General features: G+C 41.5%; 1 protein-coding gene across 1 annotated transcript; it reads left to right on the top strand.

Moving 5' to 3' along the window:
- The first annotated feature begins 370 nt into the window (after window positions 1-370).
- On the top strand, window positions 371-26,245 carry NDUFA12 (NADH:ubiquinone oxidoreductase subunit A12). The gene is made up of 4 exons (XM_047740308.1): window positions 371-533; window positions 1,409-1,491; window positions 4,942-5,029; window positions 25,961-26,245. Exons 1-4 carry the CDS (start codon window positions 448-450, stop codon window positions 26,139-26,141), a joined length of 438 nt encoding a protein of 145 aa, XP_047596264.1. The 5' UTR covers window positions 371-447; the 3' UTR covers window positions 26,142-26,245.
- Window positions 26,246-27,885: the final 1,640 nt, after the last annotated feature.

The following is a 27,885-nucleotide window of genomic DNA, read 5'->3' as shown; positions in this document are numbered from 1 at the left end:
ATATCATTTGTGCTAAATATTGAATTTGTTAATGGTATCTTGTTTCTCAAGAATTTGGCACTGGAAAGGATTTTGGAAGCAGTCTGAGCCAGTCATTTTAGATGACGACACTGAGGTCCCTCAAGGAGCAACCTCCACCTATGGAAACCTAGTCTAGGTGAGCTCTCCACCACATGCCCCGCACTCCAAAACTAAAAACTCTAAAACTTAGTAGGAGTTCATTATGCGTTCCTTCGCTTCCCAGGGAAACTAGCTGAGCGTTTTTCCACAAACCGTAAGTAGCCGCGCAGAGGCGCTCCAGCGCCGCGCATGCGTAGAGGCACCTTCGCCTACCGCGTTCGCGGGCACTACCGGGAACTTTTTTGGTCGGTTCCGTCTGACCGAGTATACGCTTCCTCCCGGTGCGTTTTGAGCGCCGCACCCGGGAGGCTGGGCCTACCGGACAAGATGGAGCTTTTGCAGGTCCTGAGACGGGGGCTGCAGCAGGTCAGCGGCCACGGCGGCCTCCGTGGCTATCTACGGGTTTTCTTCAGGTAGGCGGCCAGAGCCAACCAAGCTTTTGGCCTCTTAGACTATACTTGAGTTAGCTGGTTTCTTGGAAGGAGTCCCGGGCTTGGGTCCCCTTGGAGAATTTGCCGCTCTTGTCAAGGACAATCTGCCCCATCTCTGCCCTGCTTCCCGAGGCCGAAATGTGGGTGCAGGAGTCTCCCTGAGACAGGATCAGAGCCCCCTGTAGAGACTGTAAGAGTGGAGGGCGTGTGGGCTGCACCCCTGCCCGGCTTCCTGGAGAGTAGTGAGCTTTGCCTAACACTCTGACCTTGGGAAAGCTTCTACCTTCTCTGGACTTCAGTTTCCTCCTCTGTACATTAAGGCTTTGGCCGAGATGATAGGAACGGTCCCCGCTCGTCCTGACATTCATTCAGTTGGGGGAGCAGCCTCGTCCGCGGGAACCGAGTCGGAGACCCAGAATAGAATGAAAACCTTGGAGACATGAGAATCATTTTAAGATGATATACTTTGGCTTCAGTTTTTGCTAACTCCAGTGCCTCATGGCCTTCGAGGAATAAGATAAAAGTAGTCTTGTAATTTGAAGATATTGCATCTATATATTTAGTGTAATTTTAAGGCTATCCTTTGAGTCAATGTTTCTACGTGTCTACATGGTGCTGGGGGAAACATGAGCAGGGATTCTAGAGCTCTTACCTGAAAGCTGATTCTTCAGCAGTGGGTGGCTTGATCCTGGAGATGAAGGCTGGAAGTGTACAACTAGTGACCATCCCCAGATCTCATTTTACTCGTTGAGGCAGCAGCCTTTGTTTCTGAAAGTTGTTATACTCACTGTATTAAGTTTGTGCTTTGAACAAAGAACCATTGTAAAATGTCTCTCTCTTTTTTTGGATATTCACAGGGCAAATGATGTGAGGGTTGGTACCTTAGTAGGGGAAGACAAATATGGAAACAAATACTATGAAGACAACAAGCAGTTTTTTGGTGAGTACAGTATTTTTTGATACAAATATCGAGAGTGAGATTGAGACTTGTTTTTTGTTTGTTTGTTTTTTAAAGCTTTTATTATTTATTTGACAGAGAGAGAGATCACAAGTAGGCAGAGAGGCAGGCAGAGAGAAGGAGTGGGAATCAGGCTTCCCACCCAGCACAGAGCCCCGATGCGGGTTTCTATCCCAGGACCCCGAGATCATGACCTGAGCCAGAGGTAGAGGCTTAACCCTCTGTGCCACCCAGGCACACTGTTGTTTTTGTTTGTTTGTTTGTTTGTTTGTTTTTAAAAGATTTTTTATTTTGTTTATTTTATAAAGAGAGAGAGAGCTGGAGGGGAGGAGCAGAGGGAGAGAGAGAAGCAGACTCTCCATCTGGGCGCTCTGGGATCATGACCTACACAGGCGCCCTGAGACTTGATTTGACTCTGCTTTCCATAATATACAAAGAGCTTCTTTAATGACTGTAACCAACATACATTTTTTAAAAATTCCATGTGATTATGTTATGTATATTGTTTGTAAATGGAAATATTTTTACCTAAAACTTATGGGCCATTTTTCCATAGTAGTAAGTTGGATGTATCTACAGCATTCTTCTTTGTTTGAATTTGTTTGTGTGTTTTTTTTTTAATTTAAAAAATCAGCATTCTTTTTTTTTTTTTAAAGATTTTTATTTATTTATTTGACAGACAGAGATCACAAGTAGACAGAGAGGCAGGCAGAGAGAGAGGAAGGGAAGCAGGCTCCCTGCTGAGCAGAGAGCCCGATGCGGGACTCGATCCCAGGACCCTGAGATCATGACCTGAGCCCAAGGCAGCGGCCCAACCCACTGAGCCACCCAGGCGCCCCAGAATCAGCATTCTTTTTAAAAGTACGCAATACTCCAGTGTATGAAAGAATCATTCTTTTTTCAAGTACTTCACTACTGATAAATATTTAGATTGCCTTCAGCCTTATGCTATTAGAAACAGTGCTGCAGTGACTTGCTTGTAACTACATCCAAATTCATTTGTTTAAATATTGTAAGAATAAAATTCCTGAAAGTAGAATTGCTGAGTCTAAGAATGTACCTTTAAAATTTTGATATATGGGGCACCTGGGTGGCTCAGTGGGTTAAAGCCTCTGCCTTCGGCTCAGGTCATGATCCCAGGGTCCTGGGATCGAGCCCCGAGTCGGACTCTCTGTTCAGCAGGGAGCCTGCTTCCTCCTCTCTCTCTCTGCCTGCCTCTCTGCCTACTTGTGATCTCTGTCTGTCAAATAAAATAAATAAAAATCTTTAAAAAAAAAAAATAAAATTTTGATATATGTATATTGTGAGATTGTTAGGTCTCATCTCCATCATCATAGCCTATTCTGTGAAACCTTTTCCAAGCTTTTCATCTGCCTTCACATTGCCCTGCCTAACTGGATTATAGTTTACTTTTAGTTACTTATTCTCAAGATTGATTTCTCGAATAGAAGAAGCAAATCTGGAATTTTTTTTTTCCTGCAAAAAGCTTTATTGTTTCCATTTGGTCTAGGCCTTGGGAGAAGTCTCTGGGATGGTTAAGAAGCCACCTTGGGGCTGCACGGAGAGACTCAGGCAGATGTCTCAACACCAGAGGATCCTAATTGTGCTCGAAAAAATCTGTATTTCCTTTAATAGATAAGGTCGTATTTAAATAGCATTAGTTGATGTTTGCTGATTATGTGTTTACCTAGGAAAACTCTTTTTTTTTTTTTTTAAGATTTTATTTATTTATTTAACAGAGAGACAGAGATCACAAGTATGCAGAGGCAGGCAGAGTGGGGGGAAGCAGGCTCCCTGCTGAGCAGAGAGCCTGATTCGGGGCTTGATCCCAGGACCCTGGGATCATGACCTGAGTGAAAGGCAGAGGCTTCACCCACTGAGCTACCCAGGTGCCCCAGAAAACTCTTTTATAAAGGGCGCCTGGGTGGCTCAGTCAGTTAAGCCTCTGCCTTCAGCTCAGGTCATGATCCCAGGGTCCTGGGATTGAGCCTCAAATCCAGCTTCCTGCTCTGTGGGGAGTCTACTTCTCCCTCTCCCTCTGCTCGCCACTCCCCCGTTTGTGTTCTCTCATGCCTGTGCATGCTCTCTCTCTCTGTCATATAAATAAAATCTTTTAAAAAAAGAAAACTCTATAAAGTAAATGCAGATTACTTTTCGTTTATTGGCTTAAAATCAATTATAGGATGAATTCAGTATTTTCTATTTGGAAGGTAGGGGTAGTAAGGAAGAAATGAAAGGAATTAACATTTATATACTTTTTTGCCCAATGCTAAACTAGATGTATATGCATAATAATTAATTTTCATAGCACCTGAAGATGTAGGTGTGATCATCTACTTTTTTTTTAAGATTTTATTTTTAAATAATCTCTACAGCTAGCGTGGGGCTTGAACTTAAAACCCTGAGATCAAGAGTCTCATGCTCTACTGATTGAGCCAGCCAGTGCCTCTATATTCATCTATTTTTAATAGAAAAACTGAGGTTCATAAAACTTGCCTAAAATCCATTCATATTATGTGACAAGGTCTTGATTAGAATCCACGTCTTTGGGGTGCCTGGATGGCTCAGTTGTTAAGCATCTGCCATTGGCTCAGGTCATGATCCCAGGGTCCTGGGACTGAGCCCTGCTTTGGGCTCCCTGCTCAGCGGGAAGCTTGCTTCTCTCTCTCCCAGTCCTCTTGCTTGTGTTCCCTTTCTCCCTGTCTCTCTCTCTGTCAAATAGATGAATAAAATCTTGAAAAAAAAAAAGAAGAATCCAAGTCTCTGCTCAACTTAAGGACCAATGGTAACAGTTGTGTAAGTTGTAGTTAGGCCCCCAACTATTCCATAGCAATTTGTTAAATAGCAAATACTGCCATGCTAGTTTGATGACATGAGCTGACTTACTAATCTAACCATTGTTTATGTTTGCTTATGATCACCGGCTTCCAAAAGGATCTCTGGTGGTCATTTTAAAATATTTATATGGAATCACATAATTTAAGTATGACTGCTGTGAATACATTTCTCCTGCCCCCATCTCAGAAAGAGCAGTTTCTCTCCTGAATACCCTGCACAGCTGGGAACACATTCCCCTACTCTCCTCTGCTCCCTTGGCAGAGGGACAGGGGAGAGGCGAGAGTTCTCCACTGTGGGAAATGCCTGAGCCCCACCCACAGAGTGGGTCTCGGTCTCACTGTAGAGATTTTGCTCTTGTAGCTGCCAGGCTATTGATAAAACCTTGTCATACACTTCCTGAGGCATGCCTCCACTAATATACCCAGGGTGCTATTCCTTTAACTTTTCTCTTATGTAAGAGCACATAAAAGTCTTTTTTTAATAAAAACTAGTTGTCTTCTTTGATATTATACAATTATATTTAGTTTTGTTTTTGTTTTGTAAAGGTTGTCTTTATTTCCTCACATCTTTATAAATGTTGATCTTTCCACCCAGGCCGTCACCGATGGGTTATATACACTACTGAAATGAATGGCAAAAACACATTTTGGGATGTGGATGGAAGCATGGTGCCCCCTGAATGGTAAACTAGTCAACACTTTCTTTTATTTGGCTTGGCAATATTTGTTTCATGACTCAAGTATTTATTGAATATCTATTTATAAACCAGTTAGTGGTGTTCTGAAAGTGTCTGTCCCAGGTATGGTGAACATGTAATAAATAACCCTAAATCTTTGTGTCTTAAAGCAGTGAGTATTTATCTCTCATGGTTTTTATAGGTCAGGAGTTCAGGCAATATACAGTCAGCTTATCTCTGCTCCACAGGGTCAGGTAGAAGACTCAGAAGCTGGAATGCAGAATCACCTGAAGACTTGTTCATTCAGTGTCTGGCGGTTGGTGTTGGCTGTCAGCTGGGGGCATAACTGGGGCATTGGATTGGAACACCCTCAGGTAGCTGGGCTTCCTCAGGCAAGTTCTCTAGAGAGAGCACTTGGCAAAAGCCCTGTTGCCTTTACTGACTTAGTCTTGGAAATCATCCAGTATCATTTCTGCATCCCAGTGGTTGAGGCAGTTAGAAAACGGTGCCTAAGCTTAATGAAAGAGAACATAGACCCTATCTCTTGGTGGAGGCATGTCAATATCACATTATATGTTGGCATATATAATGGTATGGCTGTCTTTGGGGAAAAACAGTATGCCACATTATCACCTGGCTAGGGGTGAAGGGAAAAGGAAAAAGAATTCTGACTCTGAATATTTGGCAATGTGACTTCATGCAAGGTCCTTAATCTTTCTGGGGCTTAGTTTTCTCCTCTGTAAAATGAGAGCCCTCAAATTCCTTAGGTCTCTAGAAACTAATTTTATAATATACCTATTTTGACATCGATTTCTAAATGCTCTTACTTGAATTATCAAATTTTATATAAAATATTTCAAAGCAGAATGCTCATATCTTTTTCATAGACACAGTTAAACTGGGTATCTGTTACAGTCAGTCTAGAAATTTTCACCGAAAGCTAGAATTAAGTAGGTTAGGTTAACTGTGACATTTTGTTTTAGTTGAATTTGAGCATCAGAAAGAGTTTCAGCCTCTCTTGAGTAGAAACTGGAATTATCTCATTATCTCAGAGTATTCATTTTATTTCTGCAGACTCAATTAGAAATCCAGGCATGTAACATAAGTGGGTGAAGTACAGTGTGAGACAGTTGGGAATAGTGGGGACTATAAAGGGCTGAAAAGCACATACTCCATCAAAGAGGACAGCAGTGCTATTCATCACCCCTAGTTCCATCAGCTGAGAATTCAACCAGTAGTTTCTAGATACGATTTTTCAAGAGAAAGTGGAAATGTGTATTTCATTGGGAGTTTTGCTTGTCTGTTTAAGATTTTTTATTTATTTTTGCGAGAGAGAGAGTGTGTGCTCACAAGCATGAGCTGGGGGAGGGGCAGAGGGAGAGGGAGAAGCAGGCTCCCCGCTGGGCAAGGAGCCTGATGCAGGACTGGATCCCAGGACCCTGGGATCGTGACCTGAGCTGAAGGAAAGATGTTTCACCAACTGAGCCATCCAGGTGCCCCGCAAAGGAAAAGTTCTTACAGGAAATTAAAAGTGCTACTCCAGTGAACACATGCACGGTGAGAAAGTGCCGATATGGAGAAAGTTTCAGTATTCTGGCTAGAAGAGCAAAACAGCCACAACATGCTAAACCAAAGCCTAATCCAGAACAAGGCCCTAACTCTGTCTAATTCTATGAAGGCTAAGGGAAGTGAGGAAGCTGTGGAAGAAAAGTGAAGCTAGCAGAGTTCGGCTCATGAAGTTTAAGGAGAGAAGCCATCTCCATAACATCGAAGTGCAAGGTGAAGCAGCAGGTGCTGATGGAGAAGCTGCAGCGAGTTCTCCAGAAGACCTAGCTAAGGTAATTAGTGACGGCGACTACAGATGTTCAATAAACACGGAACAGCCTTCTGTTGGAAGAAGATGCCATCGAGGACTTTCATCGCTAGAGAGAGGTTAATGCCTGGCTTCGAAGCTTCAGAGGATAGGCTGGCTCTTTTATTACGGGCTAAGCCAGCTGGTGATTTTTCAGCTGAACCCTATATTCACCCACAGTTCAGAAAATCCCATGGCCCTTAAGTCTGATAAATCTACCTGTGCTCTATCAGTAGAACAACAAAGCCTAAATGACAACACATGGTTTACTGAATATTTTAAGCCCACTGTTGAGACCGACTGCTCAGAAAAAAAGATTACTTTCAAAATACTACTGTTTACTGACAGTGCACCTGCTCACCCGGGAGGTCTGGTGGAGATGGACAGTGAGATTCATGTTGTTTCTTGCCTGCTAACACAGCATCTGTTCTCCAGCCCACAGATCAAGGAGTAAGTTTGATTTTCAGGTCTCTTTTGAGAAATACATTGCGTAAGGCTGTATCTGCCACAGGTAGTGATTGTTCTGATGGATCTGGGCAAAGTAGATTGAAAACCTTCCCGAAAGGAGACACCATTCCAGATGCTATTGAAAGCATTTGTGATGTCATGGGAAGAGTTCAAAGTATCAACATGAACAGGAGTTTGGAAGAAGTTGATTCCAGCTTATTGCTCATGGATGATTTTGAGGGTTCAAGACCTCAGTGGATAAAGTAACAATGGAGCTAAATGTAGAAATAGCAACAACTAGAATGAGAAGCGGAACCTGAAGATGTGTGTGGATTGCTGCAGTCTCGTGATGAAGCTTGAACAGTTGGGAGGAGTTGCTTCTTATGGATGAGCACATAAAGTAGGGTTTTTTGTTTTTTTAAAGATTTTATTCATCTATTTGATAGCGAGAGAGCACAAGCAGGGAGAACAGTAGAGGGAGAGGGAGAAGCAAGCTCCCCGCTGGGCAGGGAGCCCGATACGGGGCTCAGTCCCAGGACCCTGAGATCATGACCCTAGCCGAAGGCAGACAGTTAACCCATCTGAGCCATCCAGGCGCCCCATAAAGTAGTGTCTTGATACGGAATCTACTCCTGGTGGAGATGCTGTGAAGTTTGTTGAAATGACAACAAAGGATTTAGAATATTACATAAACTTGGTTGATAAAGCAGTGGCAGGTTGATAAAGCAGAGGATTGACTCCACAATTCTGGAAAAGTTTTACTCTGGCTAAATGCTGTCAAACAGCATCGCATGCTATGGAGAAATCGTTCATGAAAGGAAGAGTTAAGCAGTGCAGCAGACTTCAGTGTTGTCTGATTTTAAGAAATTCCCACAGCCACCTCACCACCCTGGTCAGTCGGCAGGTGTCAACCTCAAGGCAAGGCCCTCTACCAGCAAAAAAATTAAAACTCCCTGAAAGCTCAAAACAAAACAAAACCCTTCCTAAAAGCTCAGATGATGGTTAGTATTTTTAGCAATAAAGTTTTGTGGGTTTTGGGGGGGTTTTTTTGTTTTTTTTAGCAATAAAGTATTTTTAAATCAAGTCATACGTTGGGGTTTTGTTTGTTTTTAGACACACTGCTATTGCACATGTAATAGACTATGGTACAGTATAAACATAACTTTGACATATACTGAAAAACCACAAAACTCATTTGACTTGCTTTATTGCAGTATTTGCTTTATTGTGTTAGTCTGAAACCAAACCTGTGATTTCTCTGAGGTATTTCTGTATTGATTATATCTTTATAATAAACTTAGTGGCTCTTAACGTGAGAGAGCAGCAGTGATGTTACATTTGAGGCTGGATTTTGTGCTCTTTTTATTTGTTTTTGTTTTTGTTTTTTGTTTTTTTTTTATTTGACAGAGAGATCACAAGCAGGCAGAGAGGCAGGCAGAGAGAGAGGAGGAAGCAGGCTCCCCGAGAGAGCAGAGAGCCCGATGCGGGGCTCGATCCCAGGACTCCGAGATCATGACCTGAGCCGAAGGCAGCGGCTTAACCCACTGAGCCACCCAGGCGCCCCTTTTTGTTTTTTAAGATTTATTTACTTAGGGACGTCTGGGTGGCTCAATCAGTTAAGCGTCAGCCTTCTCCCTCTGCTTCTCCCTCTGCTTCTCCCTCTGCTTCTCCCTCTGCCTGTTGCTCCCCTGCTTGTGCTGTCTCTCTCTTTCCAACAAGTAAATAAATAAAATCTTTAAAATACACACACATACACACTAGCCCTACATTGGAAGCAAATATTAAAAAAAGATTATGTGAGGGCGCCTGGGTGGCTCAGTGGGTTAAGCCGCTGCCTTCGGCTCAAGTCATGATTTCAGGGTCCTGGGATCGAGTCCCGCATCGGGCTCTCTGCTCAGCAGGGAGCCTGCTTCCCTTCCTCTCTCTCTGCCTGCCTCTCTGCCTACTTGTGATCTCTGTCTGTCAAATAAATAAATAAAATCTTTAAAAAAAAAAAAAAGATTATGTGAGAGAGAGAGAGAACGTACGTGCACACATGAGTTGGGAGAGGGGCAGAGGTAGAAGGAAAGAGAGAGGCTCAAGCAGCCTCCCTTCTGAGCAGGGACCCCAACCCTGTACTGTGACTCTGAAATCATGACCTGAGCCAAAGTTAAGAGTCAGATGCTTAACCTACCGAGCCACCCAGGCGCCCCTGGGCTCTTTTTAGTGGGCAGTAGTAATAGCTTGTGGTTTTGTGGTTCTGTTAAGGTCTGAAGGGCTGTGATTTTAGGTCCAGAGCCGTCTACTTTCTCTGAAGGGGCATTTTATATGTCAGGGGCACTGTGTGAGTCCCAGGTCTCAAAGTGGAGTTTGGTTTTAGGAGGCAAGGTGTCCTACTTACTTGTTCAGTTGATTATTTTGGGGGCAGTGTTGGTCCTGGGAGGATGCAGAAGGCCTATGGCCTGTTTTGTTCAGATCTCAGATGGATTGAGATCTGTCACCTCAAAGCACTCAACGCTTACATCGGTGCTCTCTTTGGGAGACCGGTGGGGGGGGGGGCAAGGGGAGACTGATTTAAATATGTGATGAAACACATTTAAAATAATAAAGTAGTAAAAAAATATGAAAAGATAAAAGTACTAAAATCAGCCAAGGAAGTTCTTTTGTATGATCTGAGATCACACAAAAAAGAAGGTTCAAAGCTGTAGAAGATAACATCTCTCCAGCAGGAGCCTGAGGGCAGTTGAGGATATAGAGCTGAATTTCTTTGTGGAGAGGATCCTCCTAAGGGCGGAGTACCTTTGATGACCCTTGCTTGTAAGGGGAGCTTAAAGTCTTATGATGTAGGGAGAAGTGCTGTTGGACAAGTTTAGCTGTTTGTTTCTCAGACCCCCCCCCTTTGCTGAGTGTAATACACTGTGGAATTCTAAATTTCTGGATTCTTACTACCTTTTTTTTTTTAAAGATTTTATTTATTTATTTGAGAGAGAGACAGTGAGAGAGAGCATGAGCGAGGAGAAGGTCAGAGGGAGAAGCAGACTCCCCATGGAGCTGGGAGCCCGATGTGGGACTCGATCCTGGAACCCCGGGATCATGACCTGAGCCGAAGACAGTTGTCCAACCAACTGAGCCACCCAGGCGTCCCTTACTACCTTTGATCTATGAAAAAATTTGAAGTTGGGTTGATTCATCTTGAGAGAGCCAGGTATTATCTTACATATAAAGTAGTGAATAACAAACACAGTTTATCATCGTTACTCATTCAAATAACTATTTGCATGCTTACCAGGCGCCAAGAACTATTGTAGGCACTGCGAATACAACAGTAATGCAACAAAGTTCTTGCTCCCATTGCGGGGAAGGCAGGAAAACAAAAGGGTTCTATATGTTAGGCAGTGATAAATGCAAGGAAGAAAACATGAAGCTGGTGTTCATAAAGGGGCAAAGCGCAATGGGAAGTTCCGGTGGCTGTTTTATTTGGAGGTTAGGGAAGGCTTCTTTGAGAAACCGACATTTGAAGAGAGGAGGAGAGAGCCAGAGAAGTGGTGTGGGGGCTGGAACGGGGGTGGCGGGTGGCGGTGGAGAGCTCCAGGCAGCAGGGACCACAGGGCCAAAGCCTGTGTGTTGAGATTTATTTGCTTGTACTCAAAGAACAGCAATATGGCTAGTTTGGCTGGAATTGAACAAGTGAAAGGAAGACTTCAGGTAATGAGGTGGGAAGACTAGCTAGAGCCTAGATATGTAGATGTGGGGAGCCACGGTTTTCTGGCTTTTTATCTAAGTTTCTTTGAACGTCACTGGAAGGTAAAGTAGGATGTGATCTGTTTTACAATTTTTTTAAATTGGGAATAGTCCTAAACTTTCTGAGAAGTTACAAGTATCTGAGTCATTTCAAAGTAAGTTGCCAAAGGGATGACCTGAATACTCACGTGTGTGATTCCTACAAACAAGGATATTCCCCATAACCACAATTTACCCATCAAAGGCAGAAAATTAACAGTGGTAAACGACTACTGTCTAATCTTCAGACCCCATTCCATTTTCATCACTTTGCCAACAGGTCTCTTAGAGCCAGAGGATATAATCGTGCATTTCATATGGATCTCATTTCTCTCTAGTCTCACTCTAGAGTTGTTCCTTAGCTTTTCTTTGATTTTCATGATCTTTATACTTTTGAAATTTGCAGGCCAGTTATGTCGTAGAAAGTCCTTCAGTGTGGGTCTGTCAGTCTAGTCTCATGGCTACATTCAGGCTTTGTATCTTCAGCAGGAATATCACAGAAGCCATGTCATGTTCTTGTTGCATTCTGTTAGGTGGCACCCTATTTTGATTTGTCGTATTAGTGATGATAAGTTCTCTCACTTGAGTAATTCAGGGTGGTTTTTCCTTTCTAAAGTTTTGGTGGTTCTGCCAGGTTTTTCCTTTCTAAAGTTTTCCCTTTGCAATTAATTAGCATTTTGTGTAGAGGTACTTTGAAGTTATATAAGTATCCTATTACTCATCCCGTTATATAAGTCTACTCATTTATTTATGTCGATATGAACTCCCCTCTTAATAGTCGGTTATAGGGGCACCTGGGTGGCTCAGTTGGTTAAGCATCTGCCTTCGGCTCAGGTCATGATCCCGGGGTCCTGGGATGGAGACCTGCCTCCAGTTCCCCACTCAGTAGGAAGCCTGCTTCTCCCTCTCCCTTTATCTCTCCACCCTGCTTGTGTTCTCTCTCTCTCGTGTGCTCTTGGTCTCTCTCTCTCTGTCTCAAATAAATAAATAATAATATAAATAATGTATAATATAAATAATAAATAATAAAAATAATTAAATATATAATATAAATAATAAAATCTTTAAAAATAATAATACTGGATTATAATTCATTACTATATTTGTTCCATTTATTTATTCATTCATTTATTCATTCATTTGTTTTTCCACTCCACTTATTTTGCTTATTGCTGTATCTCCCTCTCCTCTGGAAACCATCAGTTCTCAGTATTTATGGGTCTATTTCTGCTTTTTATTTTATTTTTAAGATTTTATTTATTTATTTGACAGACAGAGATCACAAGTAGGCAGAGAGACAGGCAGAGAGAGAGTGGGAAGCAGGCTCCCTGCTGAGCAGAGACCCCAATGCGGGGCTCGATCCCAGGACTCTGGGATCATGACATGAGCCAAAGGCAGAGGCTTTAACCCACTGAGCCACCCAGGCACCCCTGGTTTGTTTTTTATATGTTTTGTATGTTTGTTATACGTAAAATCATATATTTGTCATTCTCAGTGTGACTTATTTCACATAGCACAATACCCTCTGGTCCATCCACGTGTCACAGATGGTAAGATCACATTCTTGTTTATGACTGAGTAATATTCCACTGTATATGTATACCACATCTTCTTTATCCATTCATCTATGGGGGGCACTTAAGTTGTTTCCATGTCTTGTCTATTATAAATAATGCTGCAATTAACATAGGGGTGCATATATTTATTTGAATTAGTGTTTTCGTTTTCTTTGGGTAAATACGCAGTAGTGGAATTACTTGATCATATGGTAATTCTAATTTTAATTTTTTGAGGAAACTCCAGTCTGTTTTTTGCTGTAGTTGCACCAATTTCATTCCCACCAACAGTGCACAAGGATTCCTTTTTCTCTGCCTCACCAACACTTGTTATTTCTCATCTTTTTGTTGCTAGCCATTCTGACAGCTATAAGGTGATGTCTCATTGTGGTTTTGATTTGCGTTTCCCTGATGATTAGTGATGTTGGATATCTTTTCCTGTATTTGTTGACCGTCTGTATGTCTTTGGAAAAATATCAGTTCAGGTCCCCTGCCCATTTTTTTAAAGACTTTTCTTATTTATTTGTGACAGAGAGAGAGATCACAAGCAGAGAGGAGGGGCAGAAGGAGAAGCAGACTCCCCACTGAGCAGGGAGCCTGACTCAGGGCTCAGTCCCAGGACACTGGGATCATGACCTAAGCTGAAGGCAGATGCTTAACCGACTGAGCCACCCAGGCACCCTCTCTGCCCATTGTTTTTTTCTTTTTGAGATTTTATTTATGAATTTGAAAGAGAGAAAGAGCATGAGCAGGGGGAGAGAGAGAAGCAGACTCCCTGCTGAGCCGGGAGCCCAACATGAGGCTCAGTCCCAGGACTCCGAGATCATGTCCCAAACAAAAGGCAGTCACTTAACTGACTGAGCCACCCAGGTGCCCCTGCCCATTTTTTAATCAGATCATTTGGGGTCTTTTGGTGTTGAGTTGTATACATTTTTTTTTTAAGATTTTGTTTATTTATTTGACAGACAGAGATCACAAGTAGGCAGAGAGGCAGGCAGAGAAAGAAAGGGGGAAGCAGGCTCCCCGCTGAGCAGAGAGCCCAATGTGGGACTTGATCCCAGGACCCTGGGATCATGACCTGAGCCGAAGGCAGAGGCTTTAACCCACTGAGCCACCCAGGTACCCCGAGTTGTATACATTCTTTTTATATTTTGAATATTAATCCCTTATTGGATGTGTCATTTACAAATACATTCTCCCATTCTCTAGGTCACCTTTTTGTTTTCTTGATGGTTTCATTTGCTGTGCAAAAAACTTTTCATTTTGGTGTAGTCCTAATAGTTTAATTTTGCTTTTGTTTCCCTTATCTTAAGGGACATGTCCATAAATATGTTGCTAAGGGCAATGTACAAGCGATTACTGCCTATGATTTACATTTTTAAAGCAACTCTGCCATTGCTGTGAAGAATGAGGAAAGGGGCAGTGTGGAAACAGGCTTATCACTTAGGAAGCTGTTGTATGTAGTTGTCTGGGCAGGAGATGTTGGAGGCTGGACTAAGGTGCTAGTGATGCAGGTTGTGAGTTTTGGGGTATTAGTTATCCATTACTGTATAACAGATTATCCCAAATTTAGCTTAAAACAATAAACAGTATCTCACAATTTCTGTGCTTAAGGAACTGAGTGCCACTTAGCTAGATGCATCTGGTTTAGGACCTTTCACAAAGCTACACTCAGGATACCATTTGGGGCTGCAGTCCCCTCATGGTTTGATTTTGGTCAAATTCATTCACATGGCTGTTGGCAGACCTCCAGGATTTGCTCGTGTGCTCACTCCTGTGGGCCTCTCCACAAGGCCATCTCTGGACGTGGCTTCCTGAGAGCAAGTAAAGAGATCACCTGAGATGGAAGCCACAGCCTTCTGTGTATGAGTAGTTTTCTTTTCTTTTCTTTTTCTAAGATTTATTTATTTTAGAGAGAGAGCAGAGGGAGGGGCAGAACTGCCTGAGCTACCCAGGAGCTGTTTTGTTTTTTTTTTTAAATTGAGGTATAGTTAACACAGTATACGTTAGGCCCAGCTTTTCTAAAACCTGATCTCAGAAGTGACATTCTACAGTTAATGCTATATTTTAGTTATTAGAAGTGAGTCAGTAAATGCAGCCCATACTCATGGAGAGAGGATGAAAGTGGAAAAAAACTTCAGTCTTTTCCTTCCTCAGTAGGGAGAAACCCTGTTCTTCCCTACCATGTGTTTCTCTTGCGAGTCTCCTTGTACTACTTGTACAAAACTCTTCACTTCTGACACTTCTGGTCACCAAATGTGTTGAGATTTCACCTCACAATAAGTAAGTCTCTGACACCAGCTGGGTGTCCTACAGTTTAACCCATTTTTGACACTGTCGACCCTGGAGATGGCTAGCATCAGATCCCATAGGTGAGGTTCATTCACTTCCCACAAGGCCATGCTCCTCTACCTCGTGTTCAGAAGCCACTCACTAGCCGGTAGACTAATACTGTACTCTAATTTAGTGTCTGCTATTTTTCTTTGTTACAGTACCTTCATTTTCTTATCGAAGTTCTATTCTCTTATAGGTTCAGCAGTGAGATTTTAAATTTCTTTTTCAGGAGTTTTTATTAGCTTAACTTGACTGAATGGAATACTCAGAGTTTTCGGTAGATTACAAATACTGTTTTATACCACTTTTGACTATCTTCAATTTTATCTTTGTTTTAAATTAGCTATTTGCCACCATCTATATCGTAATGCATAAAAGTCTTTATTTTTTTATTTATTTTTTTAAGATTTTATTTATTTGACAGACAGAGATCACAAGTAGGCAGAGAGGCAGGCAGAGAGAGAGAGAGGAGGAAGCAGGCTCCCCACTGAGCAGAGAGCCTGATGATGCGGGGCTCGATCCAAAGACCCTGAGATCATGACCCGAGCCGAGGCAGAGGCTTTAACCCACTGAGCCACCCAGCCGCCCCTAAAAGTCTTTATTTTTATGGTAGTTAGCTTTTGCATAGAGTTAAGCAACCGATAAACCAAGTAAGTAATTAGTATCTGCATGAAATTTGACAAGGTAAGATGTGGAGCGTAAATTGGTGGAAAGTTCGGGCTCTTTTATATATAATAGTATAAAATTATTGTTTCTACTTAGGAGAAACAGAGATGCTTTTTTGTAGTTTGAAGTGTTGGAACCTTTAAATCAAGTTAAAACAAACAAATATGGCTTGCTTAGATTTTTCTCTACCGTTTGTACACTCTTCACCCACTTGGTGGCACCTTATGTTCATTTCTAAGTAACATCTTCTCTCCGTTAGTGTAGTGCAGCCGGTATCTCCTTGTATATTGATTTTTCTTACTAAGACTAATGGTTAAATTACTGAAGTAATACATAAATACATTCTTTTAAAAATAATAGCATATGTTGAAAATTTCCCTTTTTTAACAGAAAACAATTTTGTTCTTGAAGATTTTTGCTGTGCCATGGTGGAATGAAATGTTTCCCTCTTCTGAGAATACCTTTTCCTTATGGTCAGCTTTTTTTCAGTTAGCACCTGATGCTCTGGATGCCTTTTGTGGAAAAGTGGGGTACAAGTTGGGATTGCTTGGGGGTAGGAATCAAGGATGCTTCCGAGGTTTTGAGCTTGAGAGGTTGGGTAGATGGTAGTACCATTCATTGAGATGGGAAGACTGGGAGAAGGGTAGGATGGGCAGTGGAGGGTTGCAATCAGAAGCCTCTTTTTTGGATGTAGTAAGTTTGAGATACCCATCAGAGAATAAATATGTCTAGTGAACATATAAGTCTGGAGTCTAGGACAAGGTCAGGCTAGCAAAGAAGAATGAGAAGTAGCTAGGCGAGATTAGCATTTCAGCAAAGGTAAGAAGGCTAGCCATACTAATTGTTGCTGAGAGATTACATAGGATAAGGATAGAGAAGTGTCCCATTTGATTCGGCAATATGAAATTCATGGAATTTGTTCTTCAGAATGTGAGAGATCATGGGGTATTGGCTCAGTGGTTGAGCGTCTGACTCATAATTTTGGCTCAGGTCATGATCTCAGGGTGTGGGATGGAGCCCCTGGCTCCACACTGAGTGTCTGCTTGAGGATTCTCTCCCTCTCCATCTGCTCCCCCACTGCCCACATATGCCTCTCTCTCTCGCTCTTGCTCTCAAGTAAATAAATAAATCTTAAAAAAAAATAAAAATAAAAGAATGTGAGAGATCAAGGGTGCCTGGGTTGCTCACTTGGTTGAGTATCTGACTCTTCATCTCCATTTGGGTTGATTTTAGGATTGTGGGTTCAAGAAAAAATCTGAGGGATCGGAAAAGTTTAAAGAATTTGGCAGGGAGCAGGGATAATCTACATAGCCCCATATGAGACAACCGCTGTCAACATTGGGCATATTTCCTTTAGTCCTTTTAAATAATTTTTTAATGTAATGGCTCATAATCATTCAAGGTTTTTTTCCTTAGTATTATAGGCAATTTTCCGTGTTCTTAAAACAATCAGTGCAATCACTGTTAATTTTTTTTCTAATTATAAAAATATACAGTTGTTGTAGAAAACCTGGAAAATACAGAAATATATGAGGTAGAAACAAAAATTCTGATTCCTTGGGCGCTTACGTAAGCATCTGCCTTCTGCTCAAGTCATGACCTGAGGTTCCCCGGATTGAGCTTCAGGTAGGGCCCCCTGCTCAGCAAGGTGTCTGCTTCTCCTTTTCCCTCTGCCCCTCCCCCCTGCTCTTGCTCTCTCTCTCTTTCTCTTTTTTTTTTTTTTAAAGACTTTATTTGACAGACAGAGATCACTAGTAGGCAGAGAGGCAGGCAGAGACAGAGAGAGGAGGAAGCAGGCTCTCTGCTGACCCGAGAGCCCGATGTGGGGCTTGATCCCAGGACCCCGGGATCATGACCTGAGCCCAAGGCAGAGGCTTTAACCCACTGAGCCATCCAGGTACCACTCTCTCTTTCTCTGAAACAAATAAGATCTTTTAAAAACCCACAAAACTCTTAATTCCTTGGCCCAGAAATAAGCACTGTTAATATTTCATTCATTGATTGAATATTTGAGGGTTTGCTTTTGAATAGGGGAAGAATAATTTGAAAGGATCACAGTGTATGTAATATATTAATCATGCTCTCTTTAGAAGAAGGTTTGTGATTATAAATAACTAAATATAGATATGTATATGTAAATATATATATATACATATATATATATATATATATATATATATACACACACATATATGTCTTTATTATACATAACATTTTGATTGCCGTTCCCCTCTTTTCACTTAATAAGTCACAGACTTTCGGGGCGCCTGGGTGGCTCAGTGGGTTAAAGCCTCTGCCTTCGGCTCAGGTCATGATCCTGGGGTCGTGGGATCGAGTCCCGCATCGGGCTCTCTGCTCAGCAGAGAGCCTGCTTCTCTGTCTCTCTCTGCCTGCCTCTCTGCCTACTTGTGATCTCTGTCAAATAAATAAATAAAATCTTAAAAAAAAAAAAAAGTCACAGATTTTCCCCCATTTCACTAAATATTCTACTTGTCAGTTTGAGGTTTTTAGTGTCTGAGAGGCTTTTGATGTATAAAGGATTAATGGAAATTTGGGTTTAAAATTAATATGCTGAACAATTACAGCTGAAATTTTTATTATCACAATTTTTAGTTTTTGCTTTAATTTCAGTTAGTTAACACGCAGTGTTATGTTAGTTTCAGGTGTACAATATAGTGATTCAACACTTGCATACATCCCCGGGTGCTCACTACATGTGCACTCCTTGATCTCCATTACCTATTTTGCCCATCCCCACATATCCCCTCTGGGAATCATCAGATTATTCTCTATTATTAAGAGTTACAGCTGCAGGGACTCCTCGGTGGCTCAGTCAGTTAAACGTCTGCCTTTGGATCAGGTCATGATCCCAGAGTCCTGGGATCAAGTCCCACATCAGGCTCCTTCCTCAGTGGGGAGCCTGCTTCTCCTTCTGCCTACTGCTCCCCCTGCTTGTGCATGCACACACACTGTCTCTCTCTTTCTCTGACAAATACATAAATAAAATCTCAAAAAAAGTTACAGCTGCAGTTTTTAAAATCTAGTTCTTTAAGTCTTGAGGTCCAATTTATAAATAGGACAACAAGGTTAGTAAATTGAACATTTTTGCATTAAAATAAAGAACAATTATTTTCTCTTGTGTGATGAATGTTTGATAAATTCTAATGGAAAGGATTAAAATCTAAACAATTGTCTCCATTTGCAGTTTTTGTTAATTACATCCTTTTCAACATTTTAGGTCACATTTATAAATACAGTGTATTTTTTTTTTCAATATCTTCAAATGTCCAACGAAGATAGATGAACAGACCTATCAGACAGAATGTTTCTAAGCTTTTCGATGACTCATGTTTAGCCAAGCCAGACGCTGAAGGGCCATCCTCACAGTCTCCCTAATATTCCCTAATAAGGCTCTTTGTGCTTGATTTCTGAATAGGTCCCACCCCTGATCATGATCTTTATCACTATTTCTCTGGTCCAAGTCACTGTTCTCTCTTTCCTGAAACAACTTTTTTTTTTCTTAGCTATTTGCTTGTTTGTTTATTGAGAGAAAGAGAGAATCTTTTTTTTTTTAAATCACAGTTTCTTTTTCCTTTTCTTTTTTCTTTTTAAGATTTTATTTATTTTTATTTGAAAGACAGAGATCATAAGCAGACAGAGAAGCAGGCAGAGAGAGAGGAAGGGAAGCAGGCTCCCTGCTGGACCCTGGGATCATGACCTGAGCTGAAGGCAGAGGCTTTAACCCACTGAGCCACCCAGGCGCCCCGAAAGAGAGAATCTTGGAAGGCAGCTATGCTCACCACTATATCACCAACGCCGAAAGAGAGAATCTTAAGCAGGCTCAACCTTATGACTCTGAGATCATGACCTGAGTTGAAACTTTATCCTTTAATCTCGTTTGCAGAGTTTTAAGACATAGAAATTTCAGTTTTTATGTAATAGAATTACACTTTTTTTTCTTTATGGCTTTTTGCTTTTAATGTTAATCTTAGAAATTGTTCTTCACATTTTATAAATAGCACTCTATGAATATAAATATTCACTCACATTGTATCTGAGCAGCATTAATCTGTCTGGAATCTGTTTTGATATATGGTTTAGGAAATCTAACTTGATTTTTTTCCCAACAATATTAATCATTCTAGCATAATTTGTTGAGAAATATTTAGTTTCCCCAATAATTTGATATGCCAGGATTACCTTATATATACTTTCATCTGTTTGGGGAATTTTATTCTGTAGTATTATCGTACTTATTTTTTTAACTAGTTTTTATACTGATCTAATATTTGAGCCTTTAATGTCTGGTAATGCCAGCCTTTCCTGATTGTGGTGAGCTTTCAGAATTTTCTTGGGTAGACTTTCAGCTGATCCTTAGAATTATAATTGCCAAACTCTATTGGGACTTTGCTTCATATTGCATTAATTAAAAATAACACAGTTACTGAGCCAGCGAGATTTGAGTTGACTATCTTGTAATGAACTTTTTTTTTTAAAGATTTTATTTATTTGACAGATCACAAATAGGCAGAGAGGTAGGCCCAGAGAGAGAGAGAGAGAGAGAAGAGGAAGCAGGCTTCCTGCTGAGCAGAGAGCCCAATGTGGGGCTTGATCCCAGGACCCTGAGATCATGACCCGAGCCAAAGGCAGAGGCTTTAACCCACTGAGCCACCCAGGTGCCCCTATTTTTGTGTTTTTTTTAAGTGTAAAACTTACCATCCCTATCCTGGGGTTAGATGGATCTCAGGATTTTGGTGGATGCTTAGATCCTATCATAATCCTAATCCAGTTTCATCTATTGATTATAATTTTTGACCAAAATGTTCTTTTCATCCATTGAGAAGTTTGTGTTCAGGCCTCAGCTTTGTGGCATATGTGCTGTGGAATCTTGGGAAAGTCATTTCAGTTCTGTTTGCTTAGTTTTAAAACACGAAGTACCTACATTAGTATTAAATAAGTGACTGAATGGTGTATATGGGCATATTTCATAAACTAAAGTGGGAGAGAGTAATCATTTTAGTGTGATGTGTATTTTTACCTCAAAAAATCACATTTTTCTTTAGTCTTTCATATATTTCTAAACATAATTTTATTTTTTAAGTAACCTCTACACCAACATGGGGCTCGAACTCACAACCCTGAGATAGTTTTGTGCTCCACCAACTCAGCCAGCCAGATGCCCCTCATATCTATTTTTAGAAAAATTGAAAAAAAAAATCTTTGGAATATTTATGCCCAGTGATGTTAAGTGAAAACATCTGAGAGGCATCTAGGTGGCTTAGTCGGTTAAGCACTTGCCTTTGGCTGAGGATGTGATCCCCAGGGCCTGGGATCGAGCTCCACGTCACGCTCCACGCTCAGCAGAGGGTCTTTTTCTCCTTTTCTCTCTCCCTCTGCCTCTCCCCGTGCTCATGCTCACGCTCACACTGTCTCTCTCTCGAATAAATAAGTAAAATCTTAAAAAACAAAGAAAAGAGAAAAGGAAGAAAGAAGGAAAGAAAACAAACATCTGAAACATGAACATTATGGTCAGAAGCCAGCCTTGATTCCCAAAATTAATAATGTATGTTATCCAAGGAGAAGTAAGATTCAAAACTGCCTAGATTTTTGTTACTGTTATTTTATTTCTGGGAATTTTCTGAAAGGGAAAATTAAACTTTCTTTGTTGTCAGTAACATTTTTTAATTAAATGAATCTTTATCTGAAAAATACTATTTTAAAATTATAATGCCACTTTTACTTGAATAGGAGCAATTGTAGCTCCAATTAAATAACAGTAGCTAAACCAAAAAGAGATAAACCAGAAATTACTTTAGAGAAGAAAACATGTACAGATATTCCATAGCTGCAGGTGTTCAGGACCTGGCTGCTGTGGGCTGAGTCAAACCTGCAGGTGTCTCCAGAGCCTGGGCCCTCAGCGCATGACCCTCCTCATTCCTGGAAGGACTAATGTTCCAAGGGATCCCTTGACACTTCTGGGCCTCCGTGGGCTGCAGGTGGAGCAACCGGAGTAAAAGGACCGCTTGGGAAAGGCTGGAAGTTGGACTCACATTGGCCAACATTTGCCAGTTGTGACCGTTTTCTTTTCTTAGCTTCTTGAGTTTTCTGTCCATCAACACAGCTGCCATATAGCTTTCTTGGGCCCTTTTCCCACGGAAGAGGATCTCCTTTTTACAGTAGGAAGTATTTCTCCCCAGTTCTTTGCCCATATCTTCCTCCATCTTCTTGTAGAGGTTGTGAATCTGATATGTGAAGTTCGTGTTTCCACACACGTTGGGAAGTTTCTTCTTTATTTCCAGGCGGTGTATTTCCTGCTCAGATCATTGTCCCTGAAGTTGCATGACATGTTCTTAATGTAATTTGAAGCTTCACCTGCTGAATCTCACTTTCAAGCTGTGAATTTTCATATTGCAAAGATGCTTCCTCCGTTTGGAGGCTTGTTTGTCCTGTAAGCTCTTCAGTCATTTGCTTTTCTTCCCCCAATTTTCTGGTTATTTCTTGATTTTCCTCTTGAGAACTTTGAAAGGCTCCATTGAAGTCCACGTCATCAGTGATACACTTCAGATCACCTTCCGTCCGGGAGACAAGGTCGTTACCATTTTCTGCCTCACTGTTTGGTCAGCTTCCCAGTTCATGTGATCCCAGTGTGATGTCTAAGGGGATAAGGCAAGGGGATGGTCCTCAGCAGGTGTCCCGCCGTGGATGCTGATTGGCTGACTTTGTCTTTCAGTTCCTGTCCCATTCATGCATCCAGCAGCTCCAGCCCTTCTTCCTCCTGATCCTTTCCCTGGACTCTGCTTCCGTCTCACAGTTTCTTGGTGGAGCAGGTCCGGACTTCCTGAAAAATGAGTATTTTCATTCAAATCATCCATTATTTTCCTCTGACGCTGTTCTCCATTCTCTGATGCCTTTTTTAATTTATTTTTTTTTATTTTTATTATTTTTTTAAAAATATTTTTTTATTTTTTTGGCAGACAGAGATCACAAGTAGGCAGAGTGGCAGGCAGAGAGAGAGGAGGAAGCAGGCTCCCCGCTGAGCAGAGAACCGGATATGGGGCTCGATCCCGGGACCCTGGGACCATGACCTGAGCCGAAGGCAGAGGCTTTAACCCACTGAGCCACCCAGGCGCCCCTGATGCCTTTTTTTAAATAAAGATTTTATTTATTTATTTGAGAGAGCAAGCACGAGCAGAGGAAGAAGTAGGTAGGGAGGGAGAAGGAGGCGGAAAGACTCTCAAGCAGAGCCTGCGCTGAGTGCTGAGTCCGGCACCAGGCTCAATCCCACGACCCTGGGATCATGACCTGAGCCGAAGGCAAATGCCCAATCTACTGAACCACCCAGGCACCCCCACTTGCAATGTTTTTTAAAAAATCTATTTTATGTGGCATATATTTTAATTTCTTAAGTTTCCTGTTAGGTTGTTTTATTCTTCACAAATAAATCTCTCCATTTTGTACTGTGAATGGTGGACAACCTCACACTGAGGAACTATTTAAATGAAGTACATTTTCAAAGGAGAATGTCCTTCCCTGTTCCTTGATATACTGTTCCTCTTAAACAACTGAAAATAGGATCAACCACTAATGGGATTTATTTCCATTTGGGTTATATTGTAATTGTGATTTAATATCTTTGTTTCCATTTATTTCAACACACTTCAATATATTTGAGTACTGGGTTTTTTTTCTAAAATGTAATATATTTTCTTTATAAATATAATCTCTTTTGAATTTATTATTTTCCCCTTCCTGCCAGTTTTCTTATTACTTGTTCTCATTGACTCTAGCATCAAGTTTAAGCAGTTTTATATTTTGTCCTTTAAGATAATAATGGTGGTATAAAATTGAAGTGGGTTTAATGCCAGCTACAACATAGTTTTGTAAACACTGCTGTTAGGCCATTGACATCTTTAATTTATTGGAATAAAAATGACCCAGTTGAGTGTGCCTGGCTGGCTCATTTGGTAGAGCATGGGACTTGATCTCAGGGTTGTGAGTTTAAGCCCTACTTTGAGAGTAGAGATAACTTAAAAAATAAAAAATAACTTTTATGACCCAGCTGAAAATCTGTTTGGCCAAAACTCTTTAGTGTGGAAACCTAAAAGGTATGATTTATTTAGCCTTTATTTAATAACAGCAGAAGGTTACATCAGCCTAGCAGATTATAAACATGTTCTTTTTTCTTACAGCTCTTCATATTACCATCATGAGAATAAATTATCGCTTATTCGTTCCTTGACTTTTGCCTGTAGCCTTGCTGAATAAACATTTTCAGGGGCACCTGGGTGGCTCAGTTAAATGCTTAACGTCGGTTAAGCGTCTGCCTTTGGCTCGAGTCATGGTCCAGGGTCCTGGAATCGAGCCCCATGTTAGCCTCCCTGTTCAGTGGGGAGTCTGCTTCTCTCTCTCTCTCTCTGCCCCTCCCCCTGCTCGTGCTCTCTTTGACTGTCTCTCTCAAATAAAAAAATAAAATCTTTTTTAAAAAGTTCAGATTTTATGTATCATGGCAAAAAATATTTTTAGTTTTCCTGAGCATTTTCTGTTTCTCCATGAGATCTTCAGTCACTCACTTAAATAACTGAACAGATATATGTAAGATTTGGACTCTGATTCCTTAAATATCATTTTAACCTTCAAGAGTCTTGACAGCAACTGATAGCAAAATTTTGAATAAATTTTTCTATTACTTTATTAAAATAAATTGCTTAAGCTGCCTCGACAAGGTAAAAGTTAAATATCTCTGTTGTGCCTTAAACTTACGGAAAGCTCCTTCGTGTGAGTATCAGCCTTGGTTTTGACAACTAATCCCTCCTTTGAGCGGCTAGTGGAGCCTGTATCACTGCCATCATCTCAGAGGTTCAAAGCTCATGTTCATAGTCACAGTTTATTGGTCCAGGTCACTTTCAGTAATCCTGTTTCCACCGGAGAATATGAGAGACGCCAGTCCACTGTGTGCAGGCGTCTTCATTCTTTATTATGTTGGCTGATCATGATGCGTCTTTTTCTTTAGACACAAATACAGCAACAGTATCCTTGGTTTGGGCCAGTTACCTAGCTGTATCTATCAATTACTGCTAGCTAATATTCTTATACTTAAATAGCATCATAAACTTTTCTCATTAGCTTTAGTCTTAGTTATTTTATTGAGAGTTCCTCCATTTCCCTTTCCTCTATAGCTGGAAAGTCCGGTTTGTTGTTGTTGTTGTTGGTTTTGGTTTTTTTCCCCTTGAAGCCACATTTCTCTGTGTGCTCCCTCCCCCTCACACCCTTTTCCCATAACAGCATCCTGTCTCATGAGCTCCCGGCCTTGGGTGATCTGCTATGAATCTCTCTGCTTCCTGTCCCATATAAATTGGTGTGGCTTCCTATTCAGCTCTACTCTCTGTCCATTGCCCTTTATTCCTTCTTTCTCTGCCATTAGCAGCAGCAGCATTGGTCTCTTTCCTTTCTACTCCCATGTACCCAGCTTCCTTTGAAATTAAATTGTTAAACACTCAAAACTGAAATACTTGGGAACTTTAGGCTGTGACTTAATGTTTTTAATATAACAAGTTGTATGTTCTGTAAGATTCATTCATAAGCTTGAATTTAAGGTGCTAGCAGAGGCCGCTTCTAAAGTCGGAGCCTTGTTGAGTTTTAAGCTAGAGCTTCACCCGCAGAGCAGCCTCTAGCGTCCGTCAGCAACACTGGGTGCAGCAGTTCTGAGACCCTCCTTACATCTACAATTAGGACACTTGTTTTAATCAATAATAGCATGTGTTAATTGGCAGCATTTTTGTCTTAGAGATACATAAAACAATGTATATTTTAAAAATGCTAGGGTCCTCAAGATACAGTAACAATAAAAGCAATAGCTAACATTGTTGAGTACCTAGTGTGCACAGGAATTTTTCTAGGTACATTTAATCCTTATGCCATCCTTCGGAAGTCACGATGCTCAGATGAAAAAGCTAAGACACCTGGGTGGCTCAGTGGGTTGAGCCTCTGCCTTGGGCTCAGGTCATGATCTCAGGGTCCTGGGACTGAGTCCCGCATTGGGCTCGCTGCTCAGCAGGGAGCCTGCTTCCCCCTCTACTCCCACCCCACCACCCCGCTGCCGGCCTACCTCTCTGCCTACTTGTGATCTCTCTCTCTCAGTCAAATAAATAAAATCTTTAAAAAAAAAAAAAGGAAAGAAAGAAAAAGAAAAAGCTAAGACATAGCAGTTCAGCTCGAAGCTGAGATTTGAGCTCAAGCCACAGAGTAGCCGCAGAGGTGCCTGCTTCGCCTTCCTCCCACCACACAACTCTGCCTCTTGTAACTGTCTCTCTTTTCCTCTTTAAGGCATCGTTGGCTTCACTGTATGACCGATGATCCTCCAACAACAAAACCACCTGTTGCTCGTAAATTCATCTGGACAAACCATAAGTTCAATGTGAGCGGCACTCCAGAACAGTATGTACCTTATTCTACCACTAGAAAGAAGATTCAAGAGTGGGTCCCGCCTTCAACACCTTATAAGTAAAGACACTGGAGAACAGATCGAACATGTGAAATACGGGGCTGTCTGTGTAATTGCACTTTTCCTGGTTACTGTTCACTTGATTAAAATTGTTTGATTAAGCAGTGTCTTTTGTGCCTTTTTGCCCTTTCTTTTGTTGTCGGTGAGCTGCAGAATGGAAGCTGACAAACAAGGGTCATTGAAGTAGACTTCTGTTGGGTGGTGCTGGGTTTACAACGGCCCCACCTCTCACCCCACCCCCGCCGCTCTAGTCACGTGACATCTGTGCTCCACGACTGGGCCTCATGCAGGTGATTGAGAGGGGAAGACCTAAAGCTGAGCTGAGCCGGCAGATTTTCTTGTGGGAATCTGCAACGCAAATAGAGGGACAGAGAGGCTAGCATCCCCAGAGCTGGATGGCTTTATGGTAGTTCTCTGAGGAGGAGGTTATCAGATATTTCCTATTTCCTGAGTTTTGGTCCTTTTGCAGTTTATTTGGACCTGTGAACTATCCCAGGAGCCATTCCTATATATTCTTAATTTCCTTAAGCTAACTAGGGTCATTGATTTTGTGGTTGTGATGTTGCTTGCAAACAAAAGAACTTTAGTATCCAGGTTGGTTCCAGAGAGTGGGTTGTAGGCAAAAGCCCTTCAGAGAAATGTGGGATCTCCAGAACTGGGTATCTGGGCAGGATGAAAGGCAATGCAACACCCCCTCTGTATTCTGGGTGGAAAGCTAGTGGCTTCAGTAAACAGAAAGCCTTTCAGGTTATATTGCCTCTAGTCCCGAGTTTCCATGAGCCCCCAAGAAGATGGCCTTTGTGGGTTTTTTTTTGTTTTTGTTTTTTACCTTTTTTTTTTTTTTTTTAATTTTCAGCATAACAGTATTAATTGTTTTTGCACCACACCCAGTGCTCCACGCAATCCGTGCCCTCCTTAATGCCCACCACCTGGCTCCCCCAACCTCCCATCCTCCGCCCCTTCAAAACCCTCAGGTTGTTTTTCAGAGTCCATAGTCTCTCCTGGTTCACCTCCCCTTCCAATTTCCCTCCACTCCCTTCTCCTCTCCATCTCCCCTTGTCCTCCATGCTATTTGTTATGCTCCACAAGTAAGTGAAACCATATGATAATTGACTCTCTCTGCTTGACTTATATCGCTCAGCATAATCTCCTCCAGTCCCATCCATGTTGCTACAAAAGTTGGGTATTCATCCTTTCTGATGGAGGCATAATACTCCATAGTGTATATGGACCACATCTTCCTTATCCATTCATCCTTCAAAGGGCATCTTGGTTCTTTCCACAGTTTGGCGACCGTGGCCATTGCTGCCATAAACATTGGGGTACAGATGGCCCTTCTTTTCACTACATCTGTATCTTTACCCCAAAGATACAGAAGATGGCCTTTGGATACTTGTTAACAGCCCCCATAGAACAACTTAACGGTGATGGGGGGAAAATGCTGGGATTATGGAACCAGATGGTTGCTTTCAAGAGCACTGGATAACTTACAGGAAAAAATGAACTTCAATTCCCAAATCTCAACTCAAGACATTGAGTAAAACTCAGGGCATTTATATAATTTTGCTAACCTCTTTACATTTCTTAGATGAGAATTAGGAGAGCAAACTGACTATTAGTATAAAGGACATCTGGAAGAAGCTAGTATATCATTGACTACACATTAGGGTTACCTGGGGTGTTTTGTTTATTTGTTTTTAATAAAGAGGTCCAAGTTACTAAGTCAGTATCTCTGAGGTAGGATCCC

This window comes from Lutra lutra, chromosome 8, assembly GCF_902655055.1.
Source record: "Lutra lutra chromosome 8, mLutLut1.2, whole genome shotgun sequence".
NCBI lineage: Eukaryota > Metazoa > Chordata > Mammalia > Carnivora > Mustelidae > Lutra > Lutra lutra.
Note: the sequence above shows the minus strand (reverse complement) of the source record. Positions and strands in the feature narration are given on the sequence as shown.

What these genes read in the sequence shown, in the direction of transcription:
- NDUFA12 (XM_047740308.1), top strand. Translation starts at nt 448, where the DNA reads ATGGAGCTTTTGCAGGTCCTGAGACGGGGGCTGCAGCAGGTCAGCGGC. An exon ending in TATCTACGGGTTTTCTTCAG is followed by an intron (nt 534 to 1,408) that starts GTAGGCGGCCAG and finishes GGATATTCACAG; the next exon opens with GGCAAATGATGTGAGGGTTG. An exon ending in AGCATGGTGCCCCCTGAATG is followed by an intron (nt 5,030 to 25,960) that starts GTAAACTAGTCA and finishes TTCCTCTTTAAG; the next exon opens with GCATCGTTGGCTTCACTGTA.